The sequence below is a fragment of the Ctenocephalides felis genome, unplaced genomic scaffold (genome assembly GCF_003426905.1).
Source record: "Ctenocephalides felis isolate EL2017-DRISC unplaced genomic scaffold, ASM342690v1 CF-g0.4_SCAFFOLD_01170, whole genome shotgun sequence".
NCBI classification, from domain to species: domain Eukaryota; kingdom Metazoa; phylum Arthropoda; class Insecta; order Siphonaptera; family Pulicidae; genus Ctenocephalides; species Ctenocephalides felis.
Genome location: NW_020537324.1, coordinates 33,432,161 through 33,456,492, shown reverse-complemented (window position 1 = coordinate 33,456,492; position 24,332 = coordinate 33,432,161). Strand labels below are relative to the sequence as shown.

The window sequence follows — 24,332 nt, the reverse complement described above, 5'->3', positions numbered from 1 at the left end:
TATTCAATGCAATTGACGCTTTGCCTTGCTTGTGCAATAGAGACTGTTCGCTGCCATGAATCATGTCACATGTTATTGACAAGTCACCGTTCCGATGATAAATCTACCTGGAATTCCATATTACAGAAACAGAACTTCCCAGAAGACTTACAATTCTAACATGCTTTTGATGACTTCGCTTTATAGAGCAAGTGAAAATTTACTTTAGGTAATAATACTATTATGCTGTACATACAATTTGTGATTGCTTTTAATGTCCACACTTTATTCAAATTTACAATAAAAATTGTAAAGGAAAAGGAAAATGTGAAACTTATCTGTATATACATGACTTTCCTGAATATTTCCTTTCATGTTTGATGCTAGACACCTAGCTTTTTGATCAATTTTTTGATTTGATTGAGTGAGTCTTACCCACGTGTCAAGCAAATTTTAAATTTTTATACAATTCGAATATTTAATTATATTTTTATTACCAACCACTACTATATTTTAATTACAATAAGAGTGTACAGACTGCAACATTAATAATTATGGAATCACAGTTTATTTTTACATAGAAACTGAAAAAAAAAAATAAAAAAATAATTCTCATATATCTATATCCTGATTTGAAATAAATAAATAATAATCAAAATATATTTAAAATGTTGTAACTTAACTGGCAATATATATAATTTAAATAGATGAACAATAAATATATGATTCATACGGAGGTAAAAGCAAGACTTAAATCGAGGAAAATACATCTTTAGTTAGTTTTACGATAAACACAATTATAATATATTATCAATTATTGAGTCCACTCCTAAATTAGAAAATAGATCTGATTAACCCTCTGTCGGTCGGAAATTTATTTACCTTCGAACGGTCGGAGTAGTCTGGCTGGACCACACATTTTTTCATCCTGATTTTTTCATTGATCGACAGCTAATGAAATTTTAGAAAAAGTCCAGAAATTTCAAGTCGATAGGATTACTAAAAGTTTTTTTTAAATTGAAGCCGAAAAGAGTCTGTCCAGACCACTCCGACCGACGGAGGGTTAAATGAGGTAAAACAATTTCAATATATAATTAAACCAGGATTTTTCAAGCAAAAAGTACTAAACAAAGTTATTATATTAATTTTAATAATTTGGTTATCATTAGAGTAATTTTCTGAGTAAATTACTTCGTTCTTAGAAGACTATTACAATGTTATTATTTTATATTGAAGGTACTAATATAATACTATGTTACCAACTGCTATGCTGATAAACTTTTTTCAATTATTAGGATGTCAATAATTAACATATTACTAAACAAACTGAAATCACATAGTAATTTAAATAAACCAGGTCTAGTTTAAAATATTAAAGCATGTATGTAAAATCATTGTATATTATATTTATTTAATAAATATGATATATGTAGATCATTATATAAGTCAATAGTGAATAATAATTTAATGAGTAGTATGATCTATTTTATGATTTATTTTAACGAATAGTATGATCATGTTTTTGAATTCCGTTCAATTTCTTTGAAATAAAATAAACATGTTATAAAAATGATATAAATAGATTACAGTGGTACTTCGACATACGAGATAAATTCGTTCCGTAACCACGCTCGTATCTCGAAGCACTTTTATCATATTTATATTTCATTTCATATTATATTGAAATGCCGCTAATTCGTTTTAACACTATTGTTTTGTTAAGTATTTTGAACATTAAAAATAAATTTACTTTATATTGAAGAAAACTGCTCATCCGATTGTATCAGAAAACTAACGCGAGTGCTCATCGAGTTACATCGAATGGCTTCTTTTAAATTTTTAAAATCTGTTCAACCATTTTTTTAGAAAAGTCGACGTACGGTCATCAACACGCATACATTTTTCAAATTTGGTATTATTTGATTCAGAATGACTTGAATTTAATGAAAGTGAGAATATTTTTGAGTACGATGCGTATGCATTTACGATACATGCATTTTCCAGAAAACGTATTCGAACTAAATTGTAACCAAATCTACCGATTTGGATACTTGAAGCATTATTTATGATTCTTTTCAATATACATAAGAAATTTATATTTTCAACGGACATAATTTTAATTAATTTTGGCCATGTTAATATACAATGCAATTCAATTCATTTTTCGCTAATATTGTTAAACTTAATGTTCATAAACAGGTACCAGATTTACTGCCAAATGATAAAACCGTTTGAGTTATCTTCGCATATGAATCTGATAAGATAAATGGGTAACGCATTGTCCCATGGTGTAGCACAGGTATCTAATTTTTATCTCTAGCCGCCTCCACTAAACAAAGTGTTAATTACGACATCGGACATTTTATCATGTCACCTTATAACTACTAAAGACTGTCGCAATAATTACAATATTGTACTTTAGTGTCGTATTACAATGTTTGATTACACACATGTAGTGTGGAAGCTTTTGGATTTTTATTGAATGAAAAATATGAGATGATAAGTAGAAGTTTGATTTTTTTAAACTAGTGGGGTGCATGGCATCGTACCTTAAGGCAAGTTGCTGGAACTTCGACGAAATTGCCGAAATCGTCGACGAAAATTTGTATCCGCAAACACATACACACACACAAACACATACACATACACACACACATACATCCATTTTGTCTAAGGTATGCCAAAATATTCAGAAACCTTTGAAACGTAAAGATATCAAATTTTTCATTTTCGATTTTTTTTGCGATTACTATAACTTACACTAAGGGAAGTTAAAAAGAAATATGAGATGCTAACTATAGTTATATTATGCGTGGTGATATTTGCATTTATTAAAAAAGACATCTAATATTTGTGACGATGCATTTGGAGTTCTATAATGTTAAAAGCGACTAAACTTTTTCAAGTTGCAGATAGTCATCAATTAATAATTATATCACTTATTTTAATTAATTAGATTGGTCATTAATGATAAAGTACATAATGCATTTAATACAATTTAAAACATTATTATTTCGTATTTTACTAATCTCCATTGGCGTAATTTGAATTATTTAATTTCTTTTAAACTCTGTTTTATTTTAGCAATCAGAAATATATACAGATTTCCGTGAGCTAAAATTCGATTTGAATGAGCTAAAAATATTTTTTGTATAGTAAAAAATAATCATGCAAATATTTTATTTATTAACTTCCCGTAAGGTAAGTTATAGTAATCGTCAAAAAATCGAAAATGAAAACGTTTATATATTTTTGCTGAGGTTTCTGAACATTTTGGCATATCAAAGAAAAAAAATGTATGTATGGATTCAAATTTACGTCCAGATATACTTTGAATAATTAAATTGATTATTACCAGAAACTTTTTTAAAAAATAATCCAATGATTAAACCTTATTTGTGTACTATACATTCAATGTTTGTATTATATGCAATCAAATATGTAAACGGATATAGATTAAAATATTTACTTCTAAATTAAAATAATTTAAGTTTTATCTTTATAAGTGATTTATAAATAAAACTATTTAATGAGTTAATTCTATTTCAATGTAGGTTTTGCTAGAGTTTTTGTACCGAATTGTTTATTGTATATATTTATTTTGTCAATATATATATATATATATACACATATATACACATACATATGAAGATGCGGTTAAACCTAGTTGAATCCTTTTTTTATCAAAAAATCAGTTTTGGATAAGCCTATTTTATCGGCCTTATATAAATCACAGAATTTATCAAAAATAAAATTCCATAAATTGTTCAGTGCGAATAGAAGTTTTCACAATTAGTCGATTTGCATGCATATAAAAAAAAATTATATAATTTTGCATAAACGTTTCTAAAACACATCAACACCAATGATGGTTGAAAACTAAGGTGCCCATATTTTATAAGTCAAAACCGGTTCGGTAAAATTTTTAGTTATAATGGTAAATACTGAAAAATTTAACGATTTTAAAATAACAATATTTAATAATGTAATAGAAATCCGACAGCTTTCCAAACTTATTATAAAATTTTGTTCAATTTTCTTCATAATAATTTGAAAATAATTAACACTTAGGTATTCCAGGCAGTCAAGAATTTCATTCTCATAATTTTTTGTTAATTTTCGTAAAATTTCAAATATAAGTTCAAAATTATGACTTTAAAAGGCTATTTTAATCCGCCTTTTTCATATAAGCATAGTAGTTGTGCATAACATTTTCAGATATTTGATGGGTAGTTGTAATTTTATTATCAAGTAAGTGTGAAGGTTCAATAGAGACCTATACTTTTCGAAAACCCGGGACAAATATTGCTTTTAGGAAAACCCGGGACACAAGATGGAAATCCGGGACTGTCCCGGCCAAACCGGGACGTATAAAAACTAATTTATTTTACAATTGTTCCATATATGTTTTTTAAAAAAATCAAGTTATACAGCATCGTAGATGGGAGCAATATTATATGACAATCCCATTTGTGGTTAAAACTTATAATATCGTGAGCAATATTTATGATTTTGTGCTTTTGTTCAATGTCGACAACTATGTTATATACTGTGGTATATTAACAACCGTTCATATAAAATATACTTTATGAACTGAATAAAAACGCAATAAAAAAAAGAGTGCGCGTAAGGTTCACAACCTTACGAATATAACAATCTTGAGTAATTTCATTAACACTAGCAATAAATAAATTGTAGTTTTGTATCATTTATATACAGATATGTTTTATAATGAACGTCTACATTTATTAGTATTGTTGTGCTTGATCTCTTGTTCAGAGTAATGAATCTGAATATCAATTTATTCTTCAATATTTATAAAAATATGCAACTTTGTAATACCTAATAGTCATCATAAACGAAAAATACTTGACGTACGCACGTATAAAGTTACGCATACCAAGAAGCCTCGCACAAATACGACCAATCACAATCGAACCCGTATAAAAATATCATCGAGAGCGAATGACGAATCATTGGCACTCGACCTTGCCGTAACTCACTTCCGTTGCATTTGTACGGATTTACACCCAAGTCGTGCCTAAAGAAGTTTTACTCTCAAGAACCTCAATAAGGCAAATAAGAGAACATATTTATCAAAGTATAAAAAAACAGGTACTTACAATCGCCAACAATCGTCCTCTTATCGTCAGCCCAATCGTAGGCTTGAATTTGACTTCGACTCCAGCTTCTATCCTGAGTTCGGCTCCTCTCTCCACGATCCAATCGTCCAGGACCAAGTAGGGGCTGCCGGCTTTGTCCAGGACCCTGGTCGTGCTCCCGCCGATGAGCACACCACCTGGTATCTCGGTGTACTTCTTACCGCGAGGCGGTAATGTGTACAGGGTCTCGTATAGCGGTTCATCGCTAGTCATCGAACTATCTTCTAAGGATTCCCTGTTATAACTGTAACTGGCCGAAGTCCTTTCTGTATTTGTAATGCACAACACCAGAAACACGCTCAGCCACTTTCTTACACAAATTATTTTTGCCATGATTGTGTAATTGTTAGATCAAAGTCATTATTTTTAATGAATTTTTTATTATTTTAATGAATTTTTGTTTAATATTGTCATTGTTTTTGATAATGGATTAATTTGGCGCAAAAAAATCACAGAACATTCCTACATCAAGTTAAAATATAATTAATAAAAGTTTATATATTTCTTTGTGTTGATAAAAATTCTGAGTATTAATAGTTGATACAAAGTATTAAAGAACGTTAAAAATTGAATTTCCAGTATGAACCCGATAAATATATAGAAATATAGATATAAAAATATATCAATATATATTAGGTCTACTAGAAAGTTATGTCAAAATTATGAGATGATCGGCTTTGTATTTATAATAATGTTGATTCGCATTAGTCTTAAGTGCGAATCAATATTATAACCGTATAATTGTATTTCATACGAATTTTAACAAGAAAGAAATGCTATAGAAGCATGTAGAAATTTATTAAAAGTTTTTTTTTTGTTATAATTTATTTTTGATTGTACAGTTTTTGATAGGATATGGAAAAGAAGATGCAAAAAATTTGAAGCAGGTGATTTCGACAATTCTGAACCGAGCGAGCATCTCTGATCGACGACGATGTTGTTAAGGTAATTTTGGAGCTAGGTTCTGACAACATTGGAGATCGCAGAAAATTTTGACCATATTCGAAAAATAGGATTGGTGTAGAAATATACAAGATGCGTGCCATGTGAAAAGGTCAGAAAAATTTGGATTTTTTTTGCTTGCTCAGAACAAAATCGAGCCCTTTTAAATCGAATGATAACGGGGCATAAAAAATGGATTATTATAAATTATTAAATGGAATAAATTAAATAGACTTTATATTATATTGTAGTATAATCTCTATGATACCACCTCTAATTAACATTTGTTTTTAACTTCCCGTAGGGTAAGTTATTGTAATGGGCCGAAAATCGGAATTGAAAATTTTTACATTTCTCGACGTTTTGAAGGTTTCTGAACGTTTTGGCATACCTCAGAAAAAATGGATTGTGTGTGTGTGTGTGTGGTGTGTGTGTGTGTGTATGTATGTATGGATACAAATTTTCGTCCACGTTTTCGGGCGTACGGATCAACCGATTTGAATGGTTTAAAAAACATTCGATTCCTATTAATAAGGAGAAGAGCTGATTAGTTTTTGGCAAAGACAGGTCCAGCAGTTACGGAGATAAGGAGCAAAGAGTGCAGAAAATAGAAATCGAGTTTTTGAGAGAACGGAGCATCCGATTTGAATGATCTAAAAAACATTCCATTAGTAATGATTGGGAGAAAGGGTTATTAGTTTTGCGCAAAGGCAGGCCCAGCCATTTCGGAGATACAGAGCTAAATGTACAAAAAATGGCAGTTTTTGAGAGAACTAAGCGTCCGATTCAATTGATTCAAAGAACTTTCTGCTTGTCTTAACAAAATAATTGATTTTGGAAAAAAAAAAATTGTACCATTTTTTTTTTTTTTTTTAAATTTTTTGTATATCGAAAATAATTCAGATTTCATTTTTAATTCTGACTATAGTTCTAATATACTTTAAACAAATAATTTCAACTCTGCAATTCAGTTTATATAATTATTATAAATATTAGACAATAATACAATATTTATAATAATCTATTTGAAAACATTCAATATTCCTCGAACGTTTCGTTACGGTACGGGAAGTTCCAGCAATTTGCCTTAAGGCACGATGCCACCCACCCCACTAGTTTCTTAATTTTTTAACTTCCCGTAGGGTAAGTTATTGTAATGGGCCGAAAATCGGAATTGAAAATTTTTACATTTCTCGACGTTTTGAAGGCTTCTGAACGTTTTGGCATACCTCAGAAAAAATGGATGTGTGTGTGTGTGTGTGTGTGTGTGTGTGTGTGTGTATGTATGTATGGATACAAATTTTCGTCCACGTTTTCGGGCGTACGGATCAACCGATTTGAATGGTTTAAAAAACATTCGATTCCTATTAATAAGGTGAAGAGCTGATTAGTTTTTGGCAAAGACAGGTCCAGCAGTTAAGGAGATAAGGAGCAAAGAGTGCAGAAAATAGAAATCGAGTTTTTGAGAGAACGGAGCATCCGATTTGAATGATCTAAAAAACATTCCATTAGTAATGATTGGGAGAAAGGGTTATTAGTTTTTCGCAAAGGCAGGCCCAGCCATTTCGGAGATACAGAGCTAAATGTACAAAAAATGGCAGTTTTTGAGAGAACTAAGCGTCCGATTCAATTGATTCAAAGAACTTTCTGCTTGTCTTAAAAAAATAATTGATTTTGGAAAAAAAAAATTGTACCATTTTTTTTTTTTTTTTTTTAATTTTTTGTATGTCGAAAATAATTCAGATTTTATTTTTAATTCTGACTATAGTTCTAATATACTTTAAACAAATAATTTCAACTCTGCAATTCAGTTTATATAATTATTATAAATATTAGACAATAATACAATATTTATAATAATCTATTTGAAAACATTCAATATTCCTCGAACGTTTCGTTACGGTACGGTAAGTTCCAGCAATTTGCCTTAAGGCACGATGCCACCCACCCTACTAGTTTGTTTTTTGACTGGGCAAAAAAATAAAAAATCGAAAGAATGTGAATTAAGTACTGGTTCAATTTTTCGAATCTAAAAATTAAACATTTTACAAAAGATGGGATAAACAAATTCCTCTCATGCTATTATGAGATCATTAATAATAATTGCAAAATTATATTATTCAATAAAATTAATTGGCTAAAGACAAAAAAGTATTTTGTTTTATTCCACAAAATAATTATGCAAATTATGAATACGTGTATAGGCATTTTGTAGCACAAAGGATTATTTTATATGTTTTGTGGAATTTGATTTTTTTTTTAAATAAGAAAATTATTCGAAAATAAGAAGATGTTTTATTATTCCGAAGTACAGTCAACATTCAGTTTTAATCAATATGAAAATGATTGTGAAATCAATATCTGTCGCAATATCAAAAGCATTTTTCGGCATATGTCTACTTTTTTAGCAATAAAATCCGCTTTCAAAACTGCAAAATGTTTAATATCTACAAAATGTAGGTACATAAAGTGCGTTTTAAATTGAACTATTCAGAAATAAATTGTAATACCTGTTCAATATAAATGAGTTTATAAACTATGGAATGCAATTCTACAAGTTCTTATCATTGAACAGAAAATAATTAAACCATCAATGTATAGATAAGGAAGATCAATATTTAGAAAATTACAATCAATCGATGTTTAGTGCAATTTTCAAATTAATATTACAATTTGCTTACGATAAGCAATTTGTCGTAAGCAATAAATTGTTCAATTTAATTAGAAGTTAGTAAAGTCCAAACATTCATTTGCTCAAAAAATTTCAAAAGTCGTCATCAAACCGTTAAAACCGTAGGGCACTATGATTCAAGGGGGCGCGAGATTGTTGGAAACCAACAATGTTGAAATAAATAAATATACAAAACGTTGATAAATAGATATAAAATAATAAATAATAAATAATTTTGATGTATATTTTTACACAAAATTGTATATTAATTTGTTGCCTGATAAATTATAATATCAGTTGAGTATATGTACATGTATATGAAATCGGATTTATAGAAAACTTAAGAGGAGTGGCGGAGTGGCGCAACATTTTTTTTTTAAAAAAAATAGGGGGCCGCGGTACGAAAAGGTTGGAAATAACTGATTTAAATTGTACTTGCTTAAACTTAAAGGTAAATTGAAGTACATATTAAATTTTCATCTCAAGAAACCTGGTTTAATTTATGAAATATACGGTCAGAAGATTTATTACTAATCAGAATATTAACCCTTTCCACTCGGATGCCTCGGATCTCTGAATTTGCAAGTGGAAAGGGTTAATTTTAACCTAAAATACGTATTTCAAAATTTGTCTAAAAACGATGCAAATTAATTAAAATTTATGCTTGTAACTTTGGAGCCTATAAGTGCGATATATAATTTAATTTGAAGTTTACTCATTAAATTTGGTTTCACAAGCTTTTAAGAAAAAAGTTCTTGCCAAGTGTACAATAATCTTAATTCAACTATCGAAATAAACTTCATATGTATCCTTTCAAACTTCACATTTATATTTTACTATGCTTGTTAAAGGTAAGATAGAACATACCAGGAAAACGTCTTTTAGATCGAAATTTATATTTATGAATCCTTTCGATAATTAAGGAATCCTAGAAATATTTGGAACAAGATGGAACAACGCATCGGACTGTAAGTCGAATAAATTTCAAATTTTTAATGAATAAGATCTTATATGTGGATAATTAATAATAAAACGAGTATTAATGATTATCTGCATTTGATCTATATCATTATTAAAATAATTTGAACATGCGAATGAACAATATTTGAAATTATTGAAGACTGTCCATTAGGAATGACAAAAATTTGTGCGGACTTCGTGTAATGAAAGGTTAATGAAAATGTATTACCAAAAAGGTATTTTATTAAAAATTAATATTTATTGGCCTGTCAGAAAATATAGAAACAGAATTAAAAATTACAAGAATAGGAAAATCCAGCAAAATTTGTTAAAAAAATTTAAACACTATTGCACAAAATTTCTACGCAAAATTTAAAATTAAAAATATATAATTCTAAACTAAGTACTTGTATTTAATTTAGAATTATAATAACTTTAAACCACTCAATCCACAAAACTTATCACATACAATAATAACCAGACCATTACCGTTGGTCTTTCTACAGCAACGAATAAAACCAGACTGACCGCTATTATGAAGCATCGTACTTCACAAACGTAACAGACAGCATTCATTATGTTGCATGCATTAAATAAGAGTAATAAATAAAATAATCAAAAAGTAATAATAAGTAAAAAATATTAAATCTTTTATTAAATAAAATCGGTCGAATGAAGTAGTAGCATATGACCCAATTGCACGGACTTGAATTGCGCAAGTCCGTACGGTTGTTAGGTAAACAAACTTTGCGTCAGAGAATGTTTTGGTGAAAGACTGATGATTGCTAATGGTAATTTTTATTATAAAAATACCTTGTTGAAACTTAATTTTGTTAATTGTATGGAAAAGATTTAACTAAGTAGTTAATAATGGATTTTTACACTAAACATTCCAGATGCACATACTTAAATCACATTTTCAAACAACTCTAACTATCAGGTATATAACAATTTCACTTATATTTCAACAAAACACATTTGGATTTCCTGATATCATTTTTATAATGAGCAAAATAATCACGTGGTGCGCCAATCACTTATTACTATCACTAAGAATCAAATTCATCTATTACTTAATTCTTTGTTTATTTGCCATTATAGTAGATATCAAGCTAACAACAATCAAAGATGCTTTTAGAAGGCGCGGCTACTTTCGACTAACATGCTAAAGGTAAACGAGTGGATTTCATGCGATCACGTGAGCACGTGACGTCACCAGGTGTAGGGGGACTCGAATGCTATCCCCACTAAAAACACCTGTAAGTTATGTACGTTGGAGAACATATGCGTTCAGTTACAAATTTAAATATATAACATGTATGATATGAATATATATAGACAACCCTTCGTTAACGCGGTGAGTGCGTACCGTGTAGTATGGAAACCACGCTATAAGAATTTTGGATTTAACGTACAAACGGACATAAGGTTAATTTATAGCGCGTTCTATGGAAACTGGCTATCGTGTTATTTGGGAACCGCGATGTAAGAAACACAGAATTAGTACATCTATTGCACCGCGTTATATGGAAACCAACACATACAAAAGACAAGAAAAATTTTAAATGATTTTATTGAAGCGAAGAGTTCGTATAAATATATGATAAACTAATTGAAAGTGGCATTTTGCCTTAAATTTTCCGATAGGTGTAATAATATGGTAATGATTGACTTAATCAATAGAAACTGGGATTTAGATATTTAGATAAAATTTTCAACTGTTTATTTCGGAAATAAAGTTTTTGCTGTAAATCTAAACATTGCGATTTTCAATTGATATCTTTCAAACATTTTAGTATGATCTATAAGACCATGGTATCTATAGTCAAAAAAAAATCATAACTAGTGGTGTATGGTATTGTGCCTTGAAGCAAATTGCTGGAACTTCCCGTACCTTAACGAAATCGAGGAATATTAATTTTTTTCAAATATATTCTTATAAATACTGTAACATTGTCTAATATTTATAAGAATATATAAACTGAATTACAACGTTAAAATTATTTATTTAAAGTATATAAGTTAGTTTTAGAACTTTAGCCAGAAATAAAATTAAAATCTGAATTATTTTCGATATATAAATTTTTTTTTTCCAAAATCAATTGTTTCGTCAATCCAAGCAGGAAGTTTTTTGAATCATTCAAATCAGATGCTTAGTTTTCTCAAAAACTGCATTTTCTTTTACATTTAGCTCTTTATCTTCGAAATGGCTAAACCAGCTTTTGCCAAAAACGAATCATCACTTCTCCCAATTATTACAAATTGAATGCTTTTTTGGATCATTCAAATCGGATACTCCGTCCTCTCAAAAACTCGATTTATATTTTCTGCACTTTTTGCTCCGTATCTCTGTAACGGCTAGACCTTCCTTTGCCAAAAACTAATCGAGCACATCTCCCTATCCCCGATAGGAATCGAATATTTTTTTAACAAAAAATCAGACACACTAAGCACACACACATATCCATTAATTCTGGGGTATGTCATCATGTTCAGAAACTCTAAAACGTGAAGATATGCAAACAATTTCTTTTTTGATTTTTTGCCCATTCTATAACCGACCCTACGAGAAGTTAAAAATCGTCAAATTTTTTTTTTCAACAGTTAATTACAAGGAATTGTTTCAAAAACTAATCAGGTCAATTTCCATTCTAAAAATCATACGAAAAGCGAAAATGTTTGCATATTTTCACGTTTTGAAGGTTTCTGAACATTTTGGCATATCTCAGAAAAAATGGATGTGTGTATGTGTGTGTGTTTTGTATGTTCACGTTTTCGGGCGCACAAATCAACCGATTTAAATGGTTCAAAAAAACATTCGATTCCTATTGATAGGGAGATGTGCTGATTAGTTTTTGGCAAAGGCAGGTCCAGCCGTTAAGGTGATACAGAGCAAAGAGTGCAGAAAATAGAAATCGAGTTTTTGAGATAACGGAGCATCCGATTTGAATGATCTGAAAACATTCAATTCGTAATGATGGGGAGAAGGGGTGATTAGTTTTTGGCAAAGGCAAGTCCAGCCGTTTCAAGAAGCTAACTGTACAAAAAATTGTACAGTTTTTTGAGAGAACAAAGCATCCGATTAGAATGATTTAAAAATCTTTCTGCTTGTGTTGTCAAAACAAATGCTTTCGGAAAAAAATATTTAGATTTTTTTTTTCAAAAAATGTTTTTTTTTATATATCGAGAGTAATTCAGATTTTAATTTTAATTCATGCTAAAGTTTTAAAGCTCACTTATATACTTTAAATAAATTATTTTAACTTTTCAATTCAGTTTATATAATTCTTATAAATATTAGACAATGTTACAGTACAATATTTATTATAATCTATTTGAAAACACTTAATATTTCTCAAACATTTCGTGAGGGAACGGGAAGTTCCAGCATTTTGCCTAAAGGCACAATGCCATACACCCATAGACCTTATACAATACATGGACTGCTAGTTGAGCGCATAAAAAGTGTCAAAAGATGTTCTATGGTATAATGGCATACGAGGGTAATTTTGCGGCCGAGATATGTCAAATACGAACACGAGCTTTACCGAGATTAGTCGAATGCTCTCGATCGCTTAAATTTTACAGTTACTTGGGTTCACGTGATGTTTGATCGCTCGGGTTTTTAAACTAAAAGAGGATAAAAATATACCTGTTGTAAAATTGTTTAAAAGTAAAATGTGTGCCTGATTGCAGTAAAACCTGTTTTGTGCTGTTCTGTATGCTTCGCAAGTATTCCGGGAAATTCGACATTGATCGATATAAAAAATCGAGGATATCTTTCATATCCTTTCGAAGAAATGTTTAATTTATGTTTATATATAGAAAGCCTAATTCAAAATTCTTTAAATTTAATGTACAAAAGTTCATATGAAAGCATGATTCTCTGAAGTTGAATGACTTGGGACTTGCACATTTTTCAGATCAAGTTATTTCCAGCAATTTGTCCACCATTATCATGACCTTATCACTTTGTCGCAAAAATTTACTTAACAATTAGAATGCACCATGAAGAAAGAAAGAAAAGCAAAGTTGATAAATATGTACTCCGCTTTCATACGAAATTGCGCTTTTTAAACCCCAATAATAAATATATTACATTAAACAAATATTTCATTATTGCTTTCTAATTTCCCATAATAGCTCTAGCCAACTGTCCTTATTTTCAGTGAATTTTATAATATGTAAAATATTGTTTTAATTTTTTTTTTCTAATTTCCCTTAAACACTTTGTATAACTAAAATAAACAAATTAATAAATAAATAGTTCATTACATTCATTAGTTCAACATAAATTGTATATTATATAATATTTTGCCAACAATTTCGAACACACGGACTTTCATTTGACGTTTAAGCGATCGAGTTTGACATATCTCGGCCGCAAAATTACCCTCGTATGCCCTCATACCATAGAACATCTTTTGACACTTTTTTACTTGAGAAATGTATGGGGACTAGCAGTCCATGAAATTGTATAAGGTCTATGCATACACCACATAGAACGAACCTTTCAGTTTTTTAAATTTTCAAATAGTTTATCTGCTGTTATGTTTGCTAACCTGTCGATCAAATTCACGAACCGTTGATCAGTTATTGTCAACTCAGCTGTCAACTGTCAAGAGTAGAGTTAAGTACAATTCAATGTAAAATAAATATTGCTCATTTGAACAGCATATGAGTTTATTAGTGCAAAGTTATTGTTCATATATTATTTTAAAAAATGAGTTTTTTATCAGAAGTCCTCACATCTGCAGAAGTTGCAGCTTCAACTCATAACACAGAGGTTAAGAAGCGACTGAAAGAAGAGATTTCTAACATCGAAGTAGAAGTGAAAAAATATATGCAAGATAAATATTTGCAAAAGGCTTCAAATAAGTTAAATTATAATATTTATTTAAACAAAATAAATGCATGCGAAATTGATATAACTTCGTTAATTGATAATTTTGCGCCAGATACTAAATATAAGATTGGAGAATGCACTAGTCAATTGAAAACATATCAAAATGAACTCAAAGAGGCATTAATTACACTTCAAACTGTATCTGCACTTATAACAATTGATAAATCCTTCAAAGATATAAGGCTATATATGAAGAAAAAACAGTATGCTGAGGCTTCTTCAGCTCTGATACAAATTGATGAATTAATGAGTAGAGAGGATCTCCACCTACATAATTTAGATCTTTTTACGGACATGAATAGTGCTTATAGAAATAAATACTTATGTTTCATTGAAGAAATAGGAAATGTATGGTGTGAAAATTTACAATGTTCAGAACAGAAAGCACTTAATCTACAAATTGTTGAACTCGCTATTAAAAAGAACTCAGCATCATGTGAAATGATTCATGAGCTCTTGAAAATATTTGTTAAGCATAATTATAAAAATCTTATTTCCGATTTATCCAAATTTTTCATGAAGAACATTTTAAGTCCTATTATAAGATACAATGTTACAATAACTTTGAAAGAAGAAGATGATGAAAAGAAACATGTGTTGCATTTAGAATTTGATTCAAGTTCAACATCAACTCCTACATATTCTGAAGTATTTTCAAAAGTTCAAATAGCCTTCTCTTTCATAGAATGCTATAATATATACTTTACTGATGATCAATGTTTTTTAAGTGAAATCGCTTCTCTGATAAAAAAGAATTCACCGAATGTTTGGTGAAAGATTGTTTAATGAAAACAATTCAATCAACATCATCAAATGTAGATTCAAACTTTCAAGAAGAAATTAGGGAGTTTCAAGAAGCTTTATGTGCCTATGGATTTTATAATGAAGCAGATACAGCTATTTTAGATTTTGCAAAAGATATCCATGTACATTATGCCAATAAAGAATGCCAGCAATTATTAAAAAATCAAGAGAAATTATGAAAAAAGATATTCATGATGCAATAGATGTTAATCCGGATGAAACATTCGATCATGGAGACCAATCAAGTGCACCACCTTTATCTGTTCCAAAGATGAAAATTTCTTCAAATATTATGGTAATGATATAAATCTATAGTTTTTTGTAAAGAATTTAATATAATAATAAGTAAACCATATTATTTAGAGCAATAATACATCAAATAAAAATGAAAGATATTAATAAAATTTTAATTATATCTATACTTTTCAACATATGATCCTAATCATCTTTGCAATTAAAGTTACTAGAGTTCAAATGTAAATCTTTTCTTAATTTTATATGTTTTTTATATTATTTATAGTTACCTATATTGATTTATAGTGTAGTTATATTGTATTGTTTTATTTTTCATTCATAGTACTGCTGAAGATGATATAAGGCCATATGTTGAAATAATTCAATATAAACTTTAATTATAAATTTATAAATGGCTTCTGTTTTTATTGATGTTAGCACTGAAGAATTTGATTTATATATATGCTAAATATGAATAATACAACACTCAGATTTTTAACACACACTTTACTTGTTAATTACAGACGTTTCGAGACCATGGTATGCCTCATCTTCATTGTAATTTCAAAACTGTTTTTATATACTTCAACATTCTTTAATATTTAATTTGAATTACATTTAATTTTTGAAAATACAAAAATAAAACAACTATCACTTGCAGAGCTTGACACAGTACTAAAACATGTGTATCATACAGAAATATTTTAAACAAATCTTAGGTGTCTCTTCATCTTGATACTTAAGATTTGTTTAAAATATTTGTGTATGTTTCACATGTTTTAGTACTGTCAAGCTCTGCAAGTGATAGTTGGTTCTTTTTGTATTTTCAAAAATTAAACAAAATATTAAATAAGGTATCAGTATATAATTTTTACTGTTTTGAAATTACACTGAAGATAAGGCATACCATGGTCTCGAAACGTCTGTATTATTAATTAAAGTGTGTGTAAAAATCTGAGTATCGTGTTATAAATATATATATATATATATATATATATATAACATATAGTATATATATATATATATATATATATACTATTGATAACAAACTAAAAAAAAATGTTATTACACATTTATACAATTATTTCATCATAAACTTGAAAGAATTTACTTTTTATCTTGATGACACTCAACAAACACACGAAACACACTAAAAACTATGGTTGCAAATACATCTTTACTCAACCGAGTAATACTATATAAAAATCAAAATTTCCTGTTCATTTTCTTAGCAGATTTTAAATTAATATTTATACTGACAAGATTACTAATGATGAAAACATTTAAACTACTACAGGTAATAGTACTATAAAAGAAATAATTGGAAATAATTGGAAATTTTTATCTTTTTAAAAGAAAGATGCATTTTCTCTTTGTATTTTTGATGTTTGTTGAGTGTTATTAAGATAAAAAGTTATTTTTTTTAATTTTATGATAATAAAATAAGTGCAACATAAAAAATATTTATTTGTAATCAACAGCTCCTAAAGAAGGGGATATCCCCCATATGCCCAAAACATTAAATAAAATCATTGAATTTAAAGCCTCCAATAATAAAATGATAGATAGTATAATAAATGCAAATGATAAATGTATTTCTGTGATTATGTGACTTTGAATCAAGGCAAAAATAATCATTGATAATAACTACATCTTATACTTTTTAAATTTCATTTAATCTAAAATTTTCATTGGTAGAAGTCTTCATACAACTTTAATAACCATTTTAAACAAAGGTTTCTTATTAACTTGCTTGAAATAGTATTACTCAGTTGATGCAAATTTAAATTAAAACATAATTTTTTAAATATATTAATAAATATCAACAATGAAAATCCAATAAAAAATCAACAAATAATGATCTAAAGATATTGTTTTTACCTTACAGGAACTTCAACAACTCATTCTTGATATTTTACAAGAATGTGGCAAAGCAGAATCCGCTATGTTGAGGCAACGGTTACTGTGCACCGCATGCAATGTTATAAGACTTTATCAAAGTATCGTCCTAGTTCACCATAACAACTTGATAAATATTCCTAAACAATCTGGTAAATATGGTTCATAAATAACAATCACCTAAAATTATTCAATATTATTCACATAAAATCTTTGTTATTATTAGCATTATTCCACAACAACTGCATGTATTTAGCAAATTGGTTGCTAACCATTTCAATACAAATGCAGTCATACAATATAACAAAGGTAAAACTAATTCTATGACACTATAATTATTCTGTTGAAACTCAAAATAATCAACTCCTAATTAACTAATCAACTTCTCAATGAACAGGAAGAAATTGGAATTACATTATATTCAGATCAAATTTCATCGTTGCGATTGCTAGGAACAAAGTATTTGAATCAACAGATGAAACAACAAAAAAACATTATGATAAATACCTTAAGAGATTCAGGTAAGCAAAACACAATTTTGGAACACATATTTTGTATTACTTTATGCATACACTGTATTACATTAACTGAACTTACAGATTTAAATTTATTAAGTCAAGTTACAAAACTAAGTAAAACCAATGAGGCTGTGAGCAAGTGCATTGAACAAATAAATGATTTAGAACCCACTGGTTTCAAGTGTTACCAGACAATGTTTTTGCCAGGTGTATTGCACTTCTTTACAATGTTTTGTTAGGTGAACTTATCCAAAGGTAAAACACTACTAATGTAAAATATTAACAATGGAATAATATTAATTATTATTGTCACTTTCAAGAGTTTGCAGTGCAGAAGACATATCAGCAGCAGTAGCTGCAGATTTGGTCAAGTATTTTGATGATGTACAAAAAAATGCTTTATGCATGTTTAAGGTAACATTTATTATTAATAATAATGAATCCCATAGACAAAATTTTTGAGTTAAATTTTTTACAACAGAAACATACTGATGTCATGTCTAGAGTTCAATTGTGGCAGAAGTTCCAGGAATTGAAAAATGTTCTCAAAGGGAATTTAGAAAGTATAGAAAGTCAATGGGCGAATGGCAAAGGACTTTTAGCCACAGTATTTGAAAAGCAAGAAATCAAACATTTAATAAGAGCACTATTTCAAAATACTGATCGTCGAGCTGAGCTGTTAATGAAACTTAAATAACTAAATTTCAAGATCACTTTCGATCTATCTCTTAACTGCTGAAATAAATTCAACTATACAATAAATAACATAACATTAGTTTGGATATTTTTGTATTTATAACATAATACTAAGTAAAAAATAAACATTAATCAAATTTATTCACGAGTTTTACTTAAGTCTTAATTTATTATAATCTTAAAAACCTTAAGATAAAATTTTTGTGATATAATTACATAAGAGTAAAATGTTGATGTATTTACAATTTATTATGTATCAATAGTTCTTGTCCTGTGCGATCTTAGAATTGACTGATGACATTTATATCATGAATGACGAAGTTAGTGATTCGATGCGATGCGTAGTAACTGCAAGGGAGTCAATTCTTTTATAAAGAGCAAAAGCATAATAGAGATACACCATTAACTAACTGAAGTCATTATTTATTAATATAATTGATACTTTGATATTTATTATTTCAAAATTGATACTTTCTATTTCAATACTGATAATGTGAGTAAAAGTACCTTATGAAGCTGGTAGGTATCAGTTCGGGATATTGCTTATCATATGAAGATTTGCAGATTTCCCACAATTAGTCTCGCCATCAAGGTAGGTTTGGTAGTACATTGTGCCAGGTGATCCACAGCATTTTACAGCAGTGATTTTATGATAATGCAACAGAGTGGAATAATGATTCACATAGAAATATATGTCATACTAAGAGATTCCCAAAAGCAAATTTCATGAACTATTGAACACATCTATTATCACCCCAATTATAAATAAAGTCTTTTCATTTGTTTGATTTAAAATGTATGTCAAATTATAAAAATATGGGTGGTATACATATAAAAAATGACTCCCACAAAAAATAAAAAAGAATTATTTAATATTTAAAACTATACTACTAATATCTTCTCCCACCGCTAACTGGTGATCGTGATCTGTACCTTGAACCCCCGTCCCTACCGCCCCCGTATGAATCGTAACTACCATTTCCAAAGTTTTCGCGATTGCCATCACGGCTGCCATAGCTGTCGCGACTTCCATAACCACCGCGCCCGCCGCCATAAGAGTCGCGATCGAAACCGCCGCGTCCTCGCCCCCGACCTCTAAAACCGCCGCCCCTGGAACCACTTTCGTAGTTGCCTCTAAAGCCGCCACCCCGACTACCGCGGAAACCACCGCCCCTGCTTCCTCGGAAACCGCCACCGCCGCCACCCCTAGGACCACGCCCGCGACCCCGCGATATTTCTACGCGCAACTTTGAACCTAACACTTCTGTACCATTCAAATTATCACAGGCTGTTTCGGCTTCGTCCTTGCTGGCAAATTCGATGAAAGCGAAACCTGGCGGATTGAAGGCGACCCAAACGTTATTGAGCTTTCCAAACTTCTCGAACTCGCCTTCCAGATCTTCCTTTTTGATGCTGTCGGACAGGCCGCCGACGTATACGCGAGTTCCCTTTGAGTAATCTCCGTCACCCATGATGATAGAAGTTCGAGATAGAAGCGATGTAGTCGTCGAAGCGCCGTAGATTACTGTGAAGTAATTATAACGGGATTGTCGATCGTAGCGATGATAATTAAGAGCCTAAACAAGCCGGTACAGGCGATATAAGGCGCTGCGATGTTTTATATAAAATACTACGAAGTGATCCGGACATACACAATATATATATTACGACATAATTATATCAATTGCTATGTTCGGAGAGGATCATGCACTATTATCAGGAAATCGAATGAATAATATACGAAGTATTAAATATAGATTTATTCGTCGATCATAAAGCAAATGCGATCCAGATGATAATTTAGACAACACGAATACAATGCGTAGTTGCCGTGTTTTAAGTAGAAGTCCAGACGCCATTTTCAACCGGGATTTAAAGCAAAACAAATCAAACAGAAACGCCGCAGTTTTAACGCAGAACAAATTTTTCTGTTTGATATTTGTTGAATAATATTCGTTGCAAAAGCGATGAGAGCTAGTAGATTTATATCACAAGAAAATAGGTGCATAGTCGTGTAATGGCGGACAAAATGGCGTCGAAGATAATCGAGTGAGGCACTTGCTTTTTATCTACGATAAAAATTAAACGAAGCAACAATTATAATAGTAAATGATGACTTGAGTACGCCGAGGTGTATCTCTTATCAGCTTTTATTTACCGTACAGCGATGCGTCGATATTTCTTAGTACTCAGAATCACTAACGAATGTCACAAAACTACTAAAACTTATACAGACGAGAAGACGAATGAACGCGGAAGATGATGCGCTAGCTTATATAACCTCGGTTTGGTGCGAAGTTCAAAGGGGTTCACATGACTGACTGAACGCATACAGTTTTGTTCATTTATGCATCTGTAAGTTGGTATGTGTGTGCCAAGCCATCTTGCAAGCCCGCTAAACGCCATTTATTGATTTTAGTAATGTTTATTATAGTTATATTAAAACTACGTTATTTATATCAAATCCTGAAATTACATATTATACTAATTGAGATTATTTATGAAAATGAAATATAGAGAATCATCTAACTCCTTCATTGTCTGTGCACTGAAGAGCTTATCATCTCATAAATAAAAACTCTACACATCATTGAAAATAAAATTATATTTAGGCTATTAGAGTACATTGAATCGATATGTAGAGCATTGCATTACGAATGAACGGTTCTAAATCCTTGCATTGTAGAAAACTGCTGAGATATTACTATATAATATATTAAGTAAATTGGAACTTTTATATATGAAACTGCTATTCTCTATTAAAGCAAATTTAAATGTAATGCACATATTCAAATAACCGAAAATTTAGAATTATATTGATAAATAATATATATCTAATTAAATTAAATTTAAACATATAAATTTCTAAAAACAATAAAATAAAAGGGCTGATAAACATGTCTATTTTGTCAAATATTCCACAAGATATACAAAATTACTTTACAAACTTTAATCAAATATTTTCTTAAAATATTATTCTTTCTTACCTGTTAACTTTAATTTATATGGCAATTTTATATTGTAGCATATGGATATATGATGAAATTGTGTAAGTATTTATGTAAACAATTGTTTAAGTTTAAGGGATATCATACTGTATATAGATTATTTATATGTTGCACTAAAGACAATTTAATGTATGCTCTAGTAATTATTGCATAAAATAATTACTAAAAGCAGATTTATTATCAAACATAAATTGTTTAATCTTACACAATCATAAGCCATATAATGAAGCTCAATCAAAGATATTTTAGCATTTTTGTGTACAATTATATAGATATATACATAAAATATTTTTTACCCAGCAATTTTTATTTCAAAACCAAAAAGCAGTTTTATGGATTAATCAATTTCTTTCATCTAGCTCACTAGATTTTGAATTAATCAAATGGCAAACCTTTTGAACAAGCTTTATTTTCATCTAAACAAAATCTGTATCTTTCTTTTAAATTGATTGATATTTTCAGATTCTAGACTACAGCTATTAATTCATAATAATCGAACTCAACTGTTGCTTATGCATAGAAAAAATCAGGGAAAATGGTATATTACAGAAGAAATACAACATGGTAGATTTGATCCTTTCATACATAATGTTCATAGATTTAGTATTATTTACTTCGATTAATTATTCATTATTTTTAGACAATCATTCAGATATATACAATATTTCATACCACCATATATACATATTTTGTCTTAATGAATTTAAATATATAACTAAAAGCGTACTAAGTACTTACCACAAAGCAACTGCATACTTTCACAAACTGTGTAATAATGCAGTGAATAAAGAACAAAAGAGACTTGTTATATAAAAGATGTATATTCAATATGTAGATAAATATTTAATTTCTATATTGTATTAGGAGGAGCTAGTTAAACTTGCCATTAGCAACTCCATTTTATTTAAAAAGTTTTTACCTTCCATTTTTTCAATTCGAACCTGAAAACAATTATAAACAGTTAACTCTCAGAGCACAAGATTACCGGCTAATTAAATAATAGATAATATTCTCTATTTAAATTATATATCAATGTAGCAGATTTTCTTTTGTGTAAGTACTACAACTGACTTCAATTACCTCTTTATATTGACTGCCAAGATTTTCCCACTTTCTTTCCTGAACCAGTTGACCTGGGAAAAAGTCTTTTCTTGGACTTTGAGATATATAAACTTGCATTCCATTTTGCGGTTCACATCTAACTGCTATAGCACGATCTCCCATAGGCGATGCTAGAATGCAGCTGGCAGCATTTCCTAAAGGCTCTACTGGTCCAATTCCTAAATGACTGCTTGTTGCCAAATGCTGCCAGCCCATACATCTGGCTACAGCTTGAAGTGCTAATATTTGGTGTTGATATATTTGGCAGAAAATGAGATCTCTCAATTCTTGCGGTTCATATGACATATGCATTACTCTTCCATCTCTGCATATACATTTTAGTGATTTTTCTCCAACATGAACCACAAGTGAAGTTCGGCACACAGTATCATACCTATAAATGTAATGTGACCATTTGAATAATTATTAATTTTTTTTTAAATTCTCTCTTTATTAATATTTTTTTACTTTCTTTTTAATTTAGTAATATCTCAAACACATTTTCAAAATTTTGTAGACAAGCTTGGGGATATTTATTTAAAGATACTTCTTGTTACTTCAACTTTATAAATTGTTTAACTTCAGCTTTAATTTATTCTCAAAGTTTACTTATCTATATAATATAGTTAACTTATCTACAAACTAAGTATACCTTCACTCTTGCTACTTCAACTTTAGCCTTTTTTTTAATTATATCTGGTTTACTCTCAAATGTAACATGTAAAGTCATACAATCAATTTACTAGAAGATTAATGAATAAAATATGTAGCATATGATAATGAGAGAAAAAAAAATAAAAAGAGAAAAAAGTATTGTATTAATAAAATGATATACAAATTCTAGAAATAGTTCTTTTTACAATTTTTGGGGTAGAAGAGCATGTTAATATTAAATCTTTTAATTAAAAACAAAGTTTACATACCCATGAGTCATAATATTAATCTTGACACAACTTTGTGTTGGGCTATTCAAAGCATTCCAATGAGAAACTATTAATGGATCTTTGACTTCCTTAGCTATTGTATCCAAAACATATTCTGTACGCATTCTCATAAAAAAGTGTTGTGCTTGTTGAATAATTTGTTCTAATAAGGTCTGACTTTTTGTCATTTCTAGAAGTTCATATCTGCAAAAATGTTAGTATTTTTTATCTAATAGAAGGTTTGGTAAAAATTAAACAGCATATCAAATTTAATCAAAACCTGTCTGCTGCTGTAGGTCCTGCTAAATCTTTTTCCTGCTTGGCCCTAATGGTCACTGCTTGGATGAGGAAATGGATGATGTGTATTTTTATGATGTACTTCCCTCAATAATTGATGTAATGAATTTTCTAATACATGATCATGTTCAGTCTTTGCTGTGCTGGATTTCCAGAACCTGTTCCCCCTCTGTTGAATGGCATAGACCAATAATAAGTTGAATTCCAGGAAGAACCTAAAATAAATAAAAAA

At 29.5% G+C, this 24,332-nt stretch overlaps 4 protein-coding genes across 4 annotated transcripts in view; 2 read left to right on the top strand and 2 right to left on the bottom strand.

The window, feature by feature from the left end:
* Window positions 1-24,332, top strand: part of LOC113366224 (RNA-binding protein Rsf1-like) — a 187,348-nt gene that overhangs the window by 116,301 nt on the left and 46,715 nt on the right. The window lies entirely within an intron of this gene.
* LOC113367106 (centromere/kinetochore protein zw10 homolog) lies at window positions 16,818-18,772 on the top strand. The gene is made up of 7 exons (XM_026608735.1): window positions 16,818-16,847; window positions 17,547-17,709; window positions 17,784-17,866; window positions 17,955-18,078; window positions 18,157-18,282; window positions 18,398-18,489; window positions 18,557-18,772. Exons 1-7 carry the CDS (start codon window positions 16,818-16,820, stop codon window positions 18,770-18,772), a joined length of 834 nt encoding a protein of 277 aa, XP_026464520.1.
* Window positions 19,325-20,977, bottom strand: LOC113366225 (RNA-binding protein Rsf1-like). Its single transcript, XM_026607798.1, has 2 exons — window positions 20,930-20,977; window positions 19,325-20,296 (listed from the first exon to the last, which is right to left on the bottom strand). Exon 2 carries the CDS (start codon window positions 20,241-20,243, stop codon window positions 19,662-19,664), a length of 582 nt encoding a protein of 193 aa, XP_026463583.1. The 5' UTR covers window positions 20,244-20,296; window positions 20,930-20,977; the 3' UTR covers window positions 19,325-19,661.
* LOC113366223 (mediator of RNA polymerase II transcription subunit 17-like) lies at window positions 22,581-24,101 on the bottom strand. Its single transcript, XM_026607795.1, has 4 exons — window positions 24,084-24,101; window positions 23,804-24,007; window positions 22,860-23,274; window positions 22,581-22,720 (listed from the first exon to the last, which is right to left on the bottom strand). Exons 2-4 carry the CDS (start codon window positions 23,989-23,991, stop codon window positions 22,640-22,642), a joined length of 684 nt encoding a protein of 227 aa, XP_026463580.1. The 5' UTR covers window positions 23,992-24,007; window positions 24,084-24,101; the 3' UTR covers window positions 22,581-22,639.

Bases quoted from the DNA above. Each gene is read 5' to 3' on its own strand.
- LOC113367106 (XM_026608735.1), top strand. From the start codon at position 16,818: ATGGTTGCAAATACATCTTTACTCAACCGA. The intron at 18,283-18,397 runs GTGTATTGCACT...CACTTTCAAGAG, and splicing joins CCAGACAATGTTTTTGCCAG to TTTGCAGTGCAGAAGACATA. The intron at 18,490-18,556 runs GTAACATTTATT...TTTTTACAACAG, and splicing joins ATGCTTTATGCATGTTTAAG to AAACATACTGATGTCATGTC.
- LOC113366225 (XM_026607798.1), bottom strand. From the start codon at position 20,243: ATGGGTGACGGAGATTACTCAAAGGGAACTCGCGTATACGTCGGCGGC.
- LOC113366223 (XM_026607795.1), bottom strand. From the start codon at position 23,991: ATGACAAAAAGTCAGACCTTATTAGAACAAATTATTCAACAAGCACAA. The intron at 23,275-23,803 runs GTATGTAAACTT...TTACATTTATAG, and splicing joins ATTAATATTATGACTCATGG to GTATGATACTGTGTGCCGAA. The intron at 22,721-22,859 runs GTAATTGAAGTC...AATTGTTTTCAG, and splicing joins TTGGCAGTCAATATAAAGAG to GTTCGAATTGAAAAAATGGA.